General features: G+C 35.0%; 1 protein-coding gene across 1 annotated transcript in view; it reads right to left on the reverse strand.

The window, feature by feature from the left end:
• Window positions 1–19619, reverse strand: part of LOC149796733 (uncharacterized) — a 77143-nt gene extending 57524 nt beyond the window's left edge. Inside the window, exons 1-3 of the mRNA XM_089961382.1 lie at window positions 19555–19619; window positions 7175–7221; window positions 1507–1566 (exon numbers count right to left, since the gene is read on the reverse strand). Coding sequence (XP_089817508.1) covers window positions 1507–1566; window positions 7175–7221; window positions 19555–19594 — 147 coding nt within the window. The 5' untranslated portion in view covers window positions 19595–19619. The remainder of the gene's footprint in view (window positions 1–1506; window positions 1567–7174; window positions 7222–19554) is intronic.
• Window positions 19620–20292: the final 673 nt, after the last annotated feature.

Below are 20292 nucleotides of genomic sequence, written 5' to 3' on the forward strand. Positions count from 1 at the left end.
AGCTGAGATTTGGGGTTTTTAAAAATTAGATATGACAGAACGGGTTCAATTAGACTTTCAAACCATGTGCATAGAGTTTTGTAATAAAAGTATACACAAACCTATATACTGTATTGTGTGCTTGGAAAATACCCTCTAGACTTACAAACAAATAGGAGAATGGTTGGCTATTGGGTAAATCTCATTAATCGTAAAGGAAACTATCTTACATCTTGTATCTGATGTTATTGTGGGAATATAATAATGATCTAGGCAAAAGGAAATGAATAGAGAGCATTCAAAACATCTTATCAAAAAGTGGGTTTAAGTTATTTGGGTTAATCTAAATATTCCCGATAAATCTTCATTAGACATGTTCTTTAAAGAAAGACTTCTATGTCAGGTTAAACAGACATGGGAATCATTCATTTCGAAAAAAGCTGATACATAGAGAACATTTAAAACGGAATTAAAATTACAACATTATTTATTAAAAGACTTAAATTTAATAAAATTTCCAACCTGTAATCATTGATTATTTATTAAGAAGGGGAGATGAGATAATTTTCATAGATCTGAAACATTATGCAACCATTGCGAACAAAACTGCGTGGGTGATGAATTTTATTATCTCCATGAATGCAATTATTTTATAGCTATTTTAGAGAGTAAGGAGGGGCCCCGAGTGGCCGAGTGGTCTAAAGTGCTCTTCGTTACGGATCACTGCCATCTCACCTCTGTCTGCAGCGGTTCGAGTCTAAGATTCAGCCAATGTGGGCATGTGAGAAAGCTTGCCAATAGCTTCTCGTGGGTCAGTGGTTCTTTCCGGGGTTTTCCGGGTTCTTCCTCCACCATTAATACTGGCCACCATGTATAGCCTATCGTGCTGAAAAATGGCGTTAAACCCCACAACAACAAGAGAGTAGGGAAAGTAACTACTACTCAAACATTTCCATATACAACCAAATCTACCAACATTTAAAGAATTGTTTAGTTCTCATTAAGTTGGCTTTTAAAGAAAATTCTATAAAATGATTAATATTATTTTGACCAAACTTCATTATTTTGTAATCAATTTTACCTGATGTGCAGGTTGTTCATCATTTTTTCAGGAAAATAAAATAACCATAATTTTATTTCTTGTAAACAAATGAGCTTACTATGGATCTATTGTAATGTATATCCTGTCTATCCTATAATGTCAACATATATGTGTTTCAGTTTGAATTTGTTCGTATTCCATTACAGCATTATGATATTGCTGTTAGAGTTAAATTACTGTGAAAAACACAATATAGTCCATGGCTGATGGACACGCATGCAAAATGAGTTACTAGTATTTGACCTCATATGTTGCGAATTGCAACCCAAGTTTAATAAGGAATTTGTCAGTCATCGTCACTCAGTCTTTCATGAAACAATCAAATGGCATTGTTTATTAAATATTTGTTAATATTATCCATTACCATAAAGTACTTAAACATCTTCCACCAAAACATGGCTTTGTAACTCAAAACATCATCTTACCTGCAAGCCAAACAGAACATCCCAAACATCAAAATCTTCCTCTACTTTGGATGAACTTGTCTGAAAAGTCAGTATTGATATATGAATGGCTAAATTCCAATAATGTACAGTAAAAAAAATTGAAAATGCGCTTAACATTCCTTTTTAGTTTTCATACATAAAGGCTTGACATTTTCTTATTTTGGCCATTATGAACAATATCGTGCTAATATGTTCCTCTCATTTCCCTTTAAAAACGAACAAGCAAGCAAAGACATGTACGTTTTCGACAGCTGTTAAATTATACCTACGACAAAGCCTCTCCTTCCTCAGTACTCATAGTGACCTGCTTGTATAATAATCAATGCTACAATTATCCACATCGCCGTTTAGCAAACTACAAGTTCTAATCATCAAACTGTGTATATTCGGAGGTCTCACTAGATTTTAAAACTAGGAGTCCAGGACTCCTAACTTGGCAAAAATTAGAGTCCCATCAGCGAAAGTTGCAGTCCCCTCCCAGAAACATGTTGAAGTGGCTAAATGTCCATTAAAATGCCAGGAATAAACAGACACAAAACTTTGTCAGTTTTATTTATTTGTAATCATTTATTATTCTATAATAAAAAGCTAAGTATTAAAAGTGATATTATGTACAAATATCATATTCTTTAACTACAAAATAGTTTACTTTTGTCTATGTCACATTTCATAAACTTTTCTGATGCTTGGCTTTGGATTGTATTCCTCCACACTAGATCCCTCTTCTTTGACTCACATCATTTGTGTTAAGGTCTCATGTTTTATTCTGGACCTTCCCTTAGTCTTGATTTTTTTTCTGCACACTGAAGCCTCTCTTGCATGCCATGGATGTCACTGGTGACACCAACACAATCACAGCCTGGACTGCAAAGTCTGGAAATCTATGTACTCTTGAAGTAGAGTTTTACAGGCTTCTGTCAGTGTGCAGTTCAATGATTTTATGACTATACCTAGCAAGTAGGTGGTCTCAACATGTCTCATGCCTAGAAAATGTGGAACTTTGCAGGTTAGAGGAACCAGTAGTTGCCATTAAGTTTAATTTTCCACATTCTTTACACCACTGGCATATAGCTCTTGTTTGTCAATCAGTATGAATTTTGTCAATCCAAGGAAAGTTTCTATTCTAAACACTAAGCCAGGCATCACGTACTTTCTTACACCTGACTACTGTCCCATCCGAGCTATCAGTTCTAGCAACTTTAGAGTTCTGAATCTCATTAAAATCTTCATCAGTTTTCCGTTTAACCCCAAAATACTTATCCAAATTTGCACACAGCATTTTGTCCAAGTCTCAACGTGTCTTGATTTCGAGGTCGCATGCAATATTGATATGGCTACAATAAGAACACAATAACAGGATTGTGCTGGGCTTTGCCAATGTCACAAAATACGATTTTATTTCATAATTAGCGAGAAAATATACCATCAGGAGATATTTTTGGTGGCAACATTTTTGGCTGATAAAAACTGTATATACCAGCTTTGGAGTGAAGAAATTCAAAGGCACCATGACAGGTCCCCGCAAACTTGGATATAAAAAAGCACTGGAATCTATTGTTAAATAAACAAATCCTTGTTCCTTATTGACAAACCACCCCAACTGTGCATTGTTATATCATAATCCGCTTACGCTAGTGTCTGGCCTTGGTACTGTATGCTGTAATATAACCAAAATAGCCATTCAACTGACTAGCTACAATGGACCACCTGTGAACGCGAGAACGGAAAATGACTACAGTCGACCAGAGGACAGCAATTTTTTTTAAAAACAGAAAAAAATAGTTTTCCTGCAACTTCAAAGAAAGCTGATTACCTCAAAGAAAACTGATTACCTTTGAAGCGCTGATGTATACCAAGCAAATAAAAAAATCTGTTTCAATGTTCTACAATTATTTGATGTTGCCACAGCAATAACAAACGGGTATTTGTTTGGTCCTTCAAAGAGGGCCTTTAGCGGTGCCTTCAAAAACACATGCACCTTCATCAAAGCAAGCCAACGACCTTTGATCAAAGGAAGTCAGCAACGAACTTAAATAAAATTATTCTTTCATTTTTCATAGTGATTAGAACATATTTATTGTGCCACGAAACTATTCTGTTAGCAACAAAAAAGTATGTATGGAGGACTCCTGCATAGGTGATTTTCTGCATCCCAGATCAAAAATGTGCGTCCAAATATGCGTAATTAAGCATTTCCGAGATCTCTGTATATTTACCAATATTCTATTCAAAATATTTAACATGTCTATTTATCAATTTCCTGTAGTATGTATCTCCCTAGTCAACCATAGAGAAAATTCTAATTATTAAAATGTTTTACACAAGTGAAGACAGTTCTACCAAGAAAGAAGAAGTCTGTTTTGTAGCTATGTGTTTGTCTGGCAGAGTTCAACTGGAATGTTCATGATGTTGTGGGTGAATTTTAAAAGACATTTAAAAAGTATTGATTTAGCATTTCTTCATTCTAAGGAAAATGATGTAGATAATTACTTTCTACACTTTGAAAAATATGCTGAAAACTTGAAATGGCCAAGAGAGCATAGGGCTTCATCAATGCAAAGTGTACTTACTGGCAATGCTTGTGAAGTCTACACTTCAGTGTCCTTACAACAGAGTGCTGATTATGATGTTGTTAAGGAATATATCTTAAAGGGTTATGAGTTGGTACCTGAGGCCTATCGACAAAGGTTTAGAAATTGTAGAAAAGAAACTGAACAAACGTATGTTGAAACTGCAATGGAAAAAGAACAACTATTTCATAAATGGTGCTCAGCCAAGAAGGTTGATAAAGATTACAATAACCTCAGATAGCTCATGTTAATTGAAGAGTTCAAGAATTGCATCCATAGTGACGATAAGACTTATCTTAATGAGCGAAAAAGTGGAAACATTGAAAGATGCTGCTCGGACAGCTATTGATCATTCCTTGACACACAAAGTTTCTTTTTTCAGTAAGTCTACCTCTCAGCCAATCTTTGGTAAAAATGCATGACAGTCTTATATGAGTACTTCCAAATTTCAATCCAGCACAACTGTTAGAAACCAAACATTTGATAAAGCTGATCAGAAATGCTTATCTCTTCCTATGTGCACTTATTGTAAGAAGTACATGTCATTTTGGATTGCCACAGATTGAAATATAAGCAAAAGAATAAAGACAAAGCTATCCCAATTGATACTGTCTCAAAGAGGGCCATGTCACAGTCTTGTATTGAAAGCAATACATTTGTTCGGTGGAACAAACCCAAATCTAATTCTATTTTGGAGATTTATGAACCATTCATGTCAGAAGGTTCTATATCACTTATTGGTCATTCAGCCAAGCCCCTGCCTTTTGAAATATTAAGAGACAAAGGAGCTTCTCAGACTCTTTTATTAGCAAGTACTTTGCCTTTTTCCGAGAAGTCTTCTTCAAGTGAAAGTGTTCTTATTCAGGGAATAGATGCGGTTTTGTTAATGTTTCTCTCCATTGTGTTAATCTGTCATCAGTCCTAATCTCAGGATCCATGACAATATGATTTATTTGCCTATTGAGGGTATTCATTTATTATTAGGTAATGATCTAGTTGGAGATAGGTTTGCGGTTAATCCACTTGTAACTGACAAGCCTTCTTTGGATCAAAAAGTTAATCACCCTGAAATTGAAATCCATGGTTTATACACAGCTAGTACACTTACTAGAGCTATGGCAAAGAGAGCTCTTGAGAATGATATTGATGAGGAAAATATTCCTTTACCTGACACATTTATTATTCTGTCTATTATTGAAGTCACTTTTGTTTCTGGTAGTGATCAGTCACTCTGTATTAATCACATTATTCTACTCATTTTCTCTATTCTAATCAGGATGACAAAAGACAATCACTGGTTTTCAAACAGGAAAAAGATCTCGTGATATCCTGTTTGTTTCATAAGCCTATTAGTGTAACTGAAGCAGTGCAAGTTCCAATTTCTCACATGTGAAAAATTGGGTCCTTAGGAGAAAACTGAGACATACCAACTGAGGTACCTGCTGGTGGTGAGTGGTCAGTGAGCTATGAAGTTGTGGTTCCGAGGTCATATCGACAGAAAATTCTTAATCTAGACCATGAAACTCCCTTTGGCTGGTCACCTGGGAGTCAGTAAGACTTATCACACAATCATAAATCATTTTTATTAGAAGAAACTTAAAAAGGATGTTTCTGGATTTTTAATATAACTTTAACAGTTTTGCAGTCATATCACTATGATGTCTGCACTGGGTAAGTTTATAGTGATGTCTAGCACTGGGGTATCATGCCGTAGAACATGTAGCATGATGTCGCACCCAGTCACATTATCCTGACACCAGGCCAACCAGTCCTAACACTAATTTCTTAATGCTGAGTGCCTAGCAAGGCAATTGTTAGTACCATTTTTTTAAAGTCTTTGGTATGACTCGGCCAGGGTTCGAACCCACGACCTCCAGCAGAGTAGAAAGCCAATCAATGTTTAATCTAAAGCTTGTGCAATTGAGTACCGGATTTCAATCACAGGTCAAAAAACTAATTACAAAATTCAGTAAAAAATATATAACATAATGTATAATGAGTTGAAAATGGATTGAATGTGTACAACATTTTTTATTTATGTTGGAAGAATGGGACCCTTTTATCAAGACTCTGTCAATAGCCTCAGTCATATGAAAGCTAGAATTCTCCAAGCCATGAATGACTTGTATATTCAAGAACGAGATGAAAGCGTCATAACCTCATACAAAGATACGCATTTATCCTTTTAAATAAAACTTGAAACTTGTTATCACTACATCAGAACATATATCTGTCTGTGCTCAAAGTTAAAACGAGTAATTATAGATTCCCTGCAGAAGAATGGCACTGCAAAAATATACCCAATCACGACAGAATGTGATGTTGTATTTGTAAAAGAAACAACATTAGTGATGAATGCCACTATTTCGACATCAAGTGAAAGAGCCAAATTTTCTAAATCGTATTTCTCTTTAGACCAAATGCTGAGTAAATTTTTTATAAATTGCTTTCAATGAGAAATATTTCTACACTGATAATACCATTAAGATTTCGTGAAAATTATAATGAAAAAAAATTGCGTATACAACAGTAAGAGTGATATTGCATGAGGTTTATGTCTCTTTGTTTTTCCATTTATTTGTGCTGATCTTGTTATCAGTCAGTTAGGTATCCTTTTATTATACACAAACAGTTTCAAATGTATTTGACTCTGTATGTGCGGAAGCAGCTTCGCTCACAGTGATCAGTGTGGCACAACAGAAACCTGCTGTCCAATTAACGTTACATGTATTTATCCTCATTAATGGAACAAAATAGTATATTATGTCAAAGATTATATATTTATTGTTCTCCAGTATGATTTTGCAGGGTATCTCGCTTTCTAATGTAGACTCAGTCTGACCAATTGAAAACCCTCCAAAATTAGGAATATCAATATGGATGGATGATCAATTTTTCTCACTTCTTGTTCCCAAATAACGAATATACGCATTTTCTGTATACATAATAAACTTGCTTCCAATTCAACTGATTCAATTTTTTTTCTCACATGATACTTGCATGCGGCATATGAACTACATCAAACCTAACAGTTTGTTCTTGTATCTTATCAAGAATAATACTGAAATTTGTATTACCTGCATGACTTTGTGTTCTTCTATTCCACCCACGGGGATCGTTTTGTCTAAAGAATTTAAAGGCAAACATGAGAAATGAAAAGGATTAAATGGTAACACAGCAGTCAATGTGTTATAATCAGTCAATAGGATTAAAAGGATGACAAGCAGCAATATAAATAACTGTGAGCAAAATATAACAATATCCTTTCATTTAGCTTGACTGTAAACAAAAAAACTTTAATATTGAGTTTAGTCTAAAAATGTTTTAAAACTGACTTGAACATAGGTTGTGGGCAGAGGAACTGACACTTACACACAGGTGCCAAAGTGATTGGTATCTTGAGTTCAACAAGGCAAGATCGGAAAAAGAACGATGGCGTGATCTTACATTTCTTGGTATTATCAATGGTAAAATATGTTAATATTCGTAAAACAATTTTTACAGTAGATCAGAATATTGCACGCAACGATGTTTGATTTTTCAGATGATGGTGACCTTGACATTTTGCCAGCCGTTCCCTCAAATCAATATGAAAAACCAGAAAACATAACTGAAACAATTTTAATAGTGTTGGTCTGTAATTTGGTTTTGGACCTTCAAGCACAGATCGAAAGTTATATATCTTTTATCATACCAACATCTAAAGTTTAGTGAAGGTAAAGTGAAGGAACACTTAATTTTATGCTACTGGCTGAAAGGGGGTGGCTTTTATCATTCACAGTGACCATGACCTTGGATCCCTTCCAAATCTATGGTTTTCTTTTTAACCCTCGATTGTTTTATTTGTCCTTTCTGTACACTATTATATAGTCTATTAGAACTAATGAGTTGATCAGAGGTTACTTTAAAGAGAACGTTAATGTAAAGGGTTTATGTGTTTCATTGTTGGGTGGAGACATAATATACATCATCTGAAAATACTGAGGATAAAAATATGTTTCTAGCTTAAGTAACTTTATGAACAGTTGGGTTTGATTGCTGAAACCTCTCTCTCTCTGTCAATGTCTGCACCACAAATCCTGTCGGAGATAAAGTACATTTTGCAACTTGAAAATGTTAGCTTAAAAACAAATTTCCTGACAACAGTAAAATGTACAGTTTTACAGTAACTTTCTTTCACTTTAATGATAAGATATAACAAACACAGAGAAAAAACACTACTTTGTCCTTTAATAAATAGAGAAATAAAAGCTCTGTACAAGCCACAATACATCATGGAAGATTAAAGGATTTAACTGTAGCAGGATTAAATAACAACTTTCCTTCACCTTGTTACTCACTATTCCTTGTTTAGTTGTTGTTGTAGTAGAGTTTAACTCCATTTTTCAGCACACAATAGGCTATACATGGCAGCCAGTATTAATGGTGGAGGAAGAACCCAGGAAATGCCCAGAAAGACCCTCGAGAAGCTACTGGCAAGCTTTCTCAAATACCCACATTGGCCGAATCCAAGACTCGAACAAACGCAGACAGAGGTGAGATGGCAGTGATCTGTAACGGAGAGTGCTTTAGACCACTCGGCCACTCGGGGCCCCCTCCTTGTTTACACCAGGACATATGGGATAACTTTTCTTAATGGTTTCACTGCATATACTGACTAGTGTAATTCTCTGTATTAGAAACTGAATTCAATTTCTGTAGTTTTGTATTACCATTTTCTCTCTGCACTACTGCCCAGTAGTATTCACAACATTTGCAAATCAAATTAATTTCAATAAATTTTAAAATATTACTCTGATAAGCTAACTTAATCATGTATTTCATTAGTATAAACATGGTTTAAAGAATTGCTGGAGGTTAACAGTAATACCTATTTGTCTAAACGAGGAGACTATTTATTTCTATATTAGATTTTTTCCTCTTATCAAATAAATGAATGTGAACGAAACAGCCTTCATTCTGAAATTTAACCCAACATAGCGATGATTTTCTCGTGCTGTCGGTGGGTCAGGTTCAAACTTGTATCCGCCATAGATGGGTTATCTTTCAATGTGGTTGTTACTTCACTGTCCTTTATACTTCACTCATAGTTGCACATCTAATAATTATTAGTTGTTTACGAAATCAGGTTATCCCAACAAATCTATATCAGGTAAAGCAATAATAACATGACTAGCAGCTACCTCAATACTGTATATCTCAGATATACAAAGATATTCAACAGCTGTAAAAGAATCTGTATTGTAGAGTCAAAATCATCCAAGTCAGGTGTTCTGATTAGAAAATTAATTAAGAACAATTATACAGACAGACACACATGCACTATATATATGTCCACAATTTGTTTAAATGCTATTTCAAATTGTGGTATTCAAATAAGCATTTAGAAATATTAAAGCACAATACAAACCAGCAGCTTGTAGGCTTTCATAGTGAAGATCCTGTATATACCCTAAACGAATTTCATTCCCTTTGGTAAAATAAGACTAGTTTAATCAATGTAATTCAATATATATCTATATATATGACTCAAAAGTCAAAATACCAGCATGGGCTAATCTCATGATTCCTTGCAAGCTTTGACAATAATAATAATAATAATAGAACATGAAATATATTTACTATCCGCAATCACTATGTCTCTTCACATATGTTTCCATAAGTTTTGTTGAGGGAGGGTTTAGTGAGCTAACTGATGGCATTACCAGTTATAGCAATGTTGATAATGATGTTTTCCTTGCTATGGTGTATGACACCTACTTTGGTCTGGTAACTAAAATGTTGATTTTATGGATTGTGTTAATTATAATGGTGATACAGTCACACTTGTGATATCAACAATTGAAATGTAAATATGTTGTACCATGAAGATATCGTTTGTGAAATTACTGATACCAGGAAGCAACCAAGTTATAGATCATTTCAAATAAAAGTTATTTTTATGATTCATTTTCTTGTTTATGTTGACACTTTCATTGGGAGGTAAAATGTACCAGTTTACTTGTTCTTCATGATAAAATGCATTTCTACAAACATATATTGTTGAATATCTTTTACCATTAGATACGAGTTTTTATGGTAAGCATACAAGTATAAATTTTTACAAAATGTATGTCCAACATCACTGACATGGATAAAAAATAAGCATGTTGGTATTAAAAAAATGAATATGTCAATAACGCTTAAAAACTTCCAGTCCCAATAGACAGACAGACAGACAGATAGATAGATAGATAGATCGACAGAACTATACGGAAAGATATTAGTGTAGATGAATTGTGCTAGCACTTGTCGAGGAGCTTGCTAGAACAACCCGCCAAAACAACGACTCCACAGTAATATTTTACAGTTCAAATTTAACAACTACATACATACGTACATACATACATACATATATAATAACAAGCCACTTGAACCCACCCCGGGATTTGCAATCAAAATTTACATCCTCACTTTAAAATCACCCATTAGAAGTTGAAACAATGTAATCAAACAGTCATTCCTACACTCTGATACTCAGCCCTTTTGCCAAAAAACTTACGGCAGGCTTTACAAGCCAATCTTAAGAAATTATTGCATTTTGCTTCAACAATATGTTACACCAGCTGTTATTGAAGGTCAGAGTCATATGATGAGCAAGGGATCTCAGTAAAAATGGACGTTATTTTCTTTGCGCGTGATTAGGTTAAATTTACACATTAATAAATACCCAACCATGTTCATATATATATATATATATAGATAAATGTTAAAAATAAGACGGCTTTTAAAGCGTTGGTATACAACAATCAAATAAAACAGAAATAATAGTGTTATAACTTAAACAATTTTGCATGTTTACGCGAAAAGAATTTAAAAACCTCACCCAGTGTAAATTTTCAAATAATGTATCCCATTTATACTTTCTGCTCTATGATGTCACATTGTAACAGTGACATAAATGTAACTGCCACATTGAGTGCTTAGAAAGTTCACAATGCGACAAAAAGTAAATTTATTTTTTTCTTTTACTTTTTGATAAGTTACTTGATTTTATACAGAGCAGCCTTTTTTTCCTTCAAAAGTCTGTGTTGTAAAAATATGTTTTGATGTTTTGATCCTTTCAGGTGGTAGTTTTACCCATTTTTCAATTTGTTTTTGTTTCAGCAAAGTTGAAATCGACATGGTGACTCCTGTAAAAACCATGATCTTCTTTAATGTTTGCAAATGCCACTATACCGCTGACACTGGATTTTGGTATCTTCAAAAATCTGTGGCTTCCACAATCGTCATTGCTCTGACATAATCGTCTAAGGATGATATATTATATACAGTGTGACCCCGGTAGTTAGGAGCCATAAAGCCCAACCGCATTATATACCAAACCATGTTATATGCAACCAAGGCAGTTAGCTGAAGAAAATTTACCACCCCCCAAATTGTGGGGTGTGTGTGGGTAATAAAAGCAGGTGGTAAAATACGTGTTTTGTCAGCACAGTTACCATCTTAAATTGATGCATATTAAATGAGAAATACACCTGTAGTGAAAACAGAGAAGACATAATATAATAGTTTACTTTATTTAGAGAACCATGAATTGGTACATATACGTGAATCTTGTTTATATATAAATGTCTAATGTATAGCATGAATAGAGTATCAACACTGTGTACTCACCTGCGAACCTCATCATATACATTGAATCCACAATACAAGTGATTCCGTCGAAAATATGTGCACACACACATTTAAAATATTCAATAATATTGTAACAGGTCATATTGGTCTGAATTCAGTGGTAAAACATAGCACAATCACATGACGAATAACGAAACACATTTACTTTAAAGTACATTCCAAGTCAGTAAAAGATAGTTTGCGTTTTAAGCCGCCGTTGGTAGCGTTCATAAAGATAAACTTTTTCCCTACAAAAAGGAACTTTCACAGCACAGTTAATGTGTTCCAGTCACATTGGAAAATGCCAAAATCCATCAGATTCCATCACTTTTATTTAAGTTTGGTACTGACCTCCTTTGAAGAAAAGTTCTTTGCATTTATTGAAAGACTGTAGTCGGCTTTCTTTGATGAAGGGTGCATGCACTATTGAAGTCACCGCTAAAGGACAACTTTGGAGAACCAAACGAATGCCCATTTCTTACTGTGGCTGCAACATCAAATAATTGTATTGCATGATTGAGACTGGTATTTTTTCCATTTGCTGAGTACGTTTTCATAACAGTCAATGCTTCAAAGGTAATCTGTTTCCTTTGAAATTTCAGGAAACTATTTTATCTGGGTACATTTTTAAAAAGGAATTGGCTGTTGTTTAGACTATTCTAGTTACTGTCCCTCCATGCCCACTAAATAAACCAATAAGTAAGATGTATTTTTTTTACATTTGTGGTAGCAGCGTGATGCTGCCTTCAATGCATGCGTCTGAAAATTAACAAAAGGTCAACGGATGATAGAGATGCAGGTGTTCTGATGACATGGATTATTATAGAACACATGAGTGTTCTGAAGGATTTAATTCTGAGTGAAAAGAAAAGGAATTTTACTTACCATCCACATACACGTCTTTGTAAATATATTAATTACTAGTGAGCGGCCGAATATCTGATGAAAGATAGATTTATGAGACAATGCCTCATCCGGTTGATCTCCGTTACCAGAAATGTCAACAACAAAAAAGCAGATATTTCACAACATACAAAACTCATGCTAGATGTCAAGATAAGCGGATTATGATATCATAATGCACTGTTTAGATGGTTTGTCAGTATGGACAAAGAATTTGTTTATGTAACAATATATAAATTTCAGTGCATTTTATATCCAGTTTGCGAATTCCTTTCATGAGGCCTCTGAATTGCTGCACTCCAAACCAATGGTCAAATATAAAAGTTTAAACAGCCAATAATGTTGCCAATAAATAAAAAGCCACATGGTATGTTTTGCAGCCAATAAGGAAAAACAATCCAAGTTTGCGACATTGGCGAAGACCTAAGCAATCCCAGAATAAACTTTTTATGCGTTTACTTTTTCTTCTTACTTTTAAGAAGAAGAAAATACTTTTTCGTGTACGAGAAAAATGCATATAAAATTTCATGAGCCAAGCCACAATCGTCTTGTATTATTCATGTTCGATCTCTTCCCCAAAATGATAGCAACTTTTTACTTTTTTTGGTACTTTTTAAGATTTTTTTTTTTTTTTGTGCACAAGAAAAATACATGTATATGAAATTTCGGGAACCATGCCATGACCGCGTTATATCCGAATTCGGATTATAATGGAGCGCACTATAGCGGGGTCACACTGTATAAAGGAAAGTAGATCCATGACACACTGTCGCAACAAAATATGTATACGTTTGACTAAAATATGACTATCTACTTTTAATATGAAGAAATACTGAATAGCAACAATAATGCATAATTAATGGGACTTGGTTTAATGCATATACTGGAATAAAATATATTTACCTCAGAGATACCAGATTCAACCATCTTGAATTTTCTAGATTCTACTTTCGAGAAATTAAGTCAAAATTTCTGGATACTAAGTCGACTTTTGTTGTTGTTGTTGTTGTTGTTGTTGTTCTAAGGTTTAACGCCATTTTTGAGTGCAAGATAGGCCATACATGGCGGCTAGTATAACTGGTGGAGGAAGAACCCTGGAAAACCCAGGGAAGAACCACTGACCCACGAGAAGCTAATGGCAGGCTTTCCCACATACCCACGCTAGCCGAGCCTTGGACTCGAACCCATGCAGATAGAGGTGAGATGGCAGTGATCCAGAACGGTGAGTGCTCTAGACCACTAGGCCACTCAGGGCCCTGTCAACTTATGAGATAACAAGTTCAAAGTTTCAGTTACTAGGTTGAAAGTTTGAGACAGAATTGCATAAGAATGAAATTCCACTTGTCCCCAACCTCTTTCATAAGTTCTATACATTTTTAAATATGTATTAAATTTATGAGATTACCTCTTGTGGTTGTATTTGTTCAAGATAATCCGCAAGTTGACAGCGTAAGTTCGAAAAATTATCACTTGTGCCGTCCAGCAAGATCTGCTGATCTTCCACTGCTCGGAAAAAGCAGTTGCCATCTCCTTCAATTTGCCCATGAAATGTCAACCCTTGTGATCTGCAATTTGCAAGAAGCTGATCTCTTGAATCCTTGTGGATCTTATCTTGGTCCAATTCTTCCTTCTTTGCATTAAGAAATTATCCAGCCAGCTTCATTAAATGTAACTAAAGTACCCAAGTTGTTTCAGATGAAGTATTTCAAATGAATTAGGTACTATTAGCCACATTTAATGAAGATGATCTGAAAATTTACCGAGTTACAGGTGGAATAAAATTTGCCATGCTGTGGAACAAACTAAAATGTAATCCCTCTCCAATCAGGTCACAATCTGTCGATAAACAATTATCAACTTTGGTTCAAAGTTCACTTATAGAGTAAATAAAGTGTTTCCATGCACCGCATAAAATGTTTCGTTTTAATGACTTAATGGCAGACAGATGGCTCAGCTACAAGGGATTGGTTTACAACATCTGTTGAAGACCACTCAACACTCCATGCTGAAATAGCTGTCATATCCTCAGGCAACGGACCTAAACAGATTGGGCATCTCAACATCAAGTGGACTGGTGGATGTGAGGTGATGTCCATGTACAGTGGAAGCTTCTCACTGGCATAGACCTTAGCGAACACTTTTGTTTTGCTTCCTGGCAACGCAGATGTGGAAGAGGAATATTGCTGAGTACTGGCAGCCATGGTAAAGGAGTAGGACATAGTGTTCCAGAGATTATGCGCATTGTTGTGTTCAGCTGGACATCAATTAACTTAGTGTGGGATGATCGACCCCAGACAGGAGTGCAATACTCAGCTGTCAAATAACAGAGGGCCAGTGCTGATGTCTTGAGTACCCTTGCAATACATCAAAAAGACAAGCAGATATTTATTTTGGTGCGGAGGAGCTGTTGCCGACAATCACTGATCAAAGTCGGCAAGGGTATGAGACTACAACTGTATGAAAAGAATAAGTCGGCTTTTTACAGACTTTCATGTAGAGACCGTTAACATTTTACAATTTGTTGGTACATGAATACCAACAGCAACATCTTTTTCTGGTACAGAGGCAAATTTTATCAGTAAAAAGTGGCACATACCGGTACAATGGAATCAATGTGACTGTTATTTCTTTTTCTCCTTCTCAACCCCTTGCCTATACCTCAGTTGTGTTTAACTCACTTGATGTTGATAGTAGCACGGAGGGTCGTTTCAAAGCTTTGGAAATTGAAGATGAGTTTGGTATTACATGCACTTGGAGGTGGAGTTGTTGAGGACTAGGTTTCTACGGCAGAGGTGCTAAGTGACTGTCGGTCTGCGTAGCTTGCTCCCTATGTTGTCCCTGCATTTGTCGTCCATGACGTGGTCTTTGGAAGAGCCGAGGGGCTATTTCTCCAGTCTTGGCCGCATTGTTTGTCCCGTCATTTCTTTTTCGGTGTCTTCTGCCATGAACAAACCCGGCTATAAGGTGCTGATGAATATGCTCCAGGTCAATGTGTTCTGTCAAAATTTAAGGGTGACTGGGGTTAAAAATTGAGTATATTATCACACAAGAATACAAGAAATGCGCTTTATTTTATTTGTTCTCCTTAAGATATGTCAAATTTGTACGGCAAGAGTGTAGCACTGATCCATCTTCCAAACAAACTGCCTCATGGATTCAAATGTTTACTATATGCCACATTCAATGGTGCATCGAAATTCTAGATCTGTTAGTTGATCCCATCCCATGCTTCTACCACTTGGTACCCTTGATTCTGGCATCCATTTTTAAGTTTTATTGTACAAGTACTCTTCCATGGTCAACTCTGTCAATGAATTTTCAGGAATTGTTGAGGGAAGCAAGTGAGACAACCACGAGATAAACATCCATAAAATTCTTACACGATCTTTGATTTTTCTGAATCCAACCATCCACAGACTAAAATCCAATCTTTTCTCCACTGTTTCTAGCATGTTGTATCCACTTGTCTTGAGCTTCACAAAAGTAATGTGAAAAATGGAAAGCTTTGCTGCATATTGACAGTTGGTAGCAGTGAGAAAGTATGATGGCTAGTTTGTTCTTCATGCTTTAGCAATGGTAGCAGCTTTCTTCAAGGAATCGATACCTCCGTGATCCACAAATGACTGTCGAAAGTTTCCTCCATAACTTCCTAAAAGTCCATATCGGATCTACAAAATTTCAACATTTATTCTTGTAAATCAAGGGAGTCTGATGAGTGAACTTGGTGCCAAGTGTCGTTGTGCTCTTCCTGTAACATTGAGGTCATAAACATAGACTTCATGCATCAAGTATTTATTTGCTTCGGTACTGGAAAAGTGTGGAAAATAGCCTTTAGTCATTTTTGTCTTCTCAAGGTGTGGGCATTGTACTCAAAGACATAGCCAAATAACTCACAGAATCGTATACTGTCTCATTGCATGTAAATGATTTTGGCTCCGTTCATGGTGCCTTGTGAAAATTCCATTCTTTGCTCTCAATAATATAAAAAATATGAAAATAAATTATCCTTCATATCCTGAGAAATTGTGAGCAATGACTGTGGCATTTTATGACAGTTGCCGTAGTGATGCACCTCATCTTTACTTCGTATGCTGTCCATCAGGTCTAAAACACACTTAGTAAAATCAAAAAAAGTCAAGAACTAGGAAATATCATTTTACGTATCATACTACAATTCTGATAGCGATAAAATAAAGGTTCCTGAGTACATTTACTGCAAGCACGAAATTCCTCACGTTAAAAAAAAAGTCATATCTTTGAATATACCAATGACGATCAAACTCGACGACTTGGTCACAAAAATGAGATCATTTCATTCCCACAACCGTGTGACGTTTTGGAACTGGTATGAAAATGGTGTCTATAAGTGGAGCGGTGTCAATCATTCGCAAGCACTTTTCTATTATTGGAATTGTTCCATGCAACGTTATTTGTAACACACTTGGCTGACGAATGTTCACTTGTAAGTAAAGCATTAAACCCTTTATTGTCCTTCAGGAATGCAAGGATGACTCGACATCTCTTTCCACAATGAATATGCTACTACTGATATTTTTATTCTAGTGCATCGTTCTTCATCGCGTAAGTTTGAGCTACCATATGGATAAGGCCTAAACACATTTTATCTTGACGGTTGTCAATCTTGTTCATACTTGGTTTGGTACTTAGAAAACGATTGACAAATCAAAATTCATCATATGCCAATACCTTAAGGAGGACAAGCATGAGTCATATGAAGAGTGCATTTTCATCGATCATGTCAAACTCATCATTTGATTGTTTGACACATTGATTTTTGTCATAGATTTTGGAAGAAGTTAATTCTTCAGGTGTACTAATTTGGTCCAAACAGGACATTTCAAACTTGTCTTGAATGATCAATAGTCTCAAATGATCTTGATCTTTACCTTGGCAGTGTCGTCTAAAATCCTCTAAAAAAAATGTCTGTAGTGAAGATGCGTGCATAATGTTGTTTTCTCCATGTAAGTGTTAGCTTAAATTTTCTGAGGTCACTTTGTGTGTAGCTCAAATGTGAAAATAGTATTTTGGGACAACTGAAAGACTTTCTTTCTTGCCTGATCTTGAGTCGTTTGGTCTTGAGGAAGAAGCAGATAGTGATGGATCAGAATCGATTATGTCCTCTTCTAAATTGCTCTGGTAAACTTCTGCTAACACTTCTTGGAGAGAGTATGGCTATACGAAAGTCCTCGTCGCTTTGATTCTAGTTTCTCCATGGAATGGTTTGATTGTTTCATGACAGTAGATGATTCAGATTTGATTTGACTAAGTACACACCCTCTCCCTTGACATAAAGCACCCCTTATACCTAAGAGAATACACTCTTTCAGTTTCAGTCTGTGAATAAGGATGAGTAACAACAGATCACACAGCTTGCCATTCTCATTCAAACACAAGTCATTATGAAGGTGTACTATTCCCACACTGACAAATCGTACAAACACTTATAGACATATATACAGAAAATGACTTTACCTGTCTACTTTATTCTGATGAATGAAAAAAATCACGCCCTGAGTGAATTATGGTCGCTTTCTGATTGATGGAACCTTATAATCAGTTTTAACCAACCCACAACATATGTATAGAGAATTGTTGATCATTTGTGTTATCTGTTCTCAAGACAAAGTCAAGATGTGGGAAAACGTGGACTATCATTTCCTGTATACTCTTCAATCCCAATTACCTTGTGTATTTCAAGACAAAATGGAACATCATGAAGATCAAATCCATTGCTTTGTGGAAGAGAAAAGTGTATATGGAAATGCAAGGGTGACTGAAAATAGAGTATTGGTCTATGGACCGGCAGAAACGAGCTGCTTGTGAAGGCAAAAAGCAGTTTAGTATGTGTTAAACCTCTTCGGTTTAACACTCCTAAAAGACCATTTTCAGGGCCACCAATTTCTCTTAGAAATGAGGTACTATTTGGTCATTGTCTGTTCCATGTTTGTTTATGTCTTTTACAACTAATACCATCTCCACTCTTCTGTCTTGTATGTGATAGTATATTTGTGCATGTGTGAGTACTTCTACCTGTTGTTTAGAAACTGAGTGGGTGTAGTTGTTTTGTTTTGGTTTTGGGTTTTTTTCATTTTTGTTCAAGTATGTTCATCAATATTTTTTTATAAATAAGCATCAGAGAAACACCTAATGTGATATATTCCACTTTTAAACTAACCTGATGCTTCTATATATCTTGTTTCTCAAGTGATGAAAAAATAATTAGTTTATTTTTAAAGCATCCAAGCGTGGTTAGTGTAAATAAGCCATTAAAGATCTTTTAACTTCTGGTATACATTTGTACATGCCAAGTGCACAGTTTTCATGCAGCTCACTATAATATTAAGGCTAACATTGAATGTGTGGACCATGGAAACTACATTACTGATCTAAACATCAATAGTCCAAACCTTGCCTAAGATCTTAATTTATTGTAAAGATTGAAAAAATAAAAAAATTTAATTATTCACTTTCGAGACTACAACTCTGATGTTCAATCATGCCACCTTTAGCCAAGCTATTATCATCACCATCAAAACACTTATAGTTTCAATAAAGATTATGCTAAGGATGCAGAGCCCATGCGTACTTTGTGCATGAACAACCGATCTAGACATGTAAAAACTTTTATACGGTACACGACTCATTCCTTGTTATATACTCATACCTCAGTATAAAAATAATTCAGCTATGGTACTTCCTCCTAAATAAAAAAAATTAGTAGAACATTTGTCTTATTTCCTTTTCTCCACTTATTTGCTTCTCTCGATCTTTTTAAAGAAAATTAAATGAACTGGGGTATTCAGAAAAGATATATGATTACACGTTTCCATAAAAATCACAAAAACTTTCCCACCACAAGAACAAATCCTCATCTTACCATAGGTAACTTTGTCACTTCTATTTTCCTTCCTCTCCATCCTTTCTTTATCAGCAGATCCGTGTGAAGACTGAAATGTAAAGATTGGTACAGGTATTAAAGGCAAACATAAAATGTACTTTTCTTTATTCGCCCTTCTATATGATAAAATTTAAACATCAAAACAAACAAAAATGTGTATGTGTTCCATTTATCTACAAGTAAATATGTTATAAAATCATCAGCAGATGACTTTATAACGTATTCATTACACATTTATTTCACAAAAAATAACACATTGATTTCCAACACTTGCAAAACATTCAACTCACATTTCCCACAATTATTACATACTTTGAGAGTGTGCAAGTGATAAATCATATCCCTAGATAGTATCTGATGATACTGGCAAATGTAAATGTACATGTTAAATTTTAAATTGACTAAAGTTTTGACCTTACTGAGATTTGCCTTGAATGTCCAGGCTGTTGTTGTTTCATTCACTTAGATTCAAGAAAAACATGTAATTATTTTACAAATTGTACAAAATGACTATGACTAACCTGTATAATTTATTCGATTTGAGGCGTGATCTCTAGTTCCTTGCTTTCTATATATATGTGTGATATATGTGTGTGTGTGTGTGTGTGTGTATATATATATATATATATATATATATATATATATATATATATATATATATATATATATATATATACTTTTTGTAGTAAATGTGTGCACTCCAAAATTTTAATAGGT

Source organism: Sinohyriopsis cumingii, chromosome 6, assembly GCF_028554795.1.
Source record: "Sinohyriopsis cumingii isolate HCF-2022 chromosome 6, ASM2855479v2, whole genome shotgun sequence".
Classification (NCBI taxonomy): Eukaryota; Metazoa; Mollusca; class Bivalvia; order Unionida; family Unionidae; genus Sinohyriopsis; species Sinohyriopsis cumingii.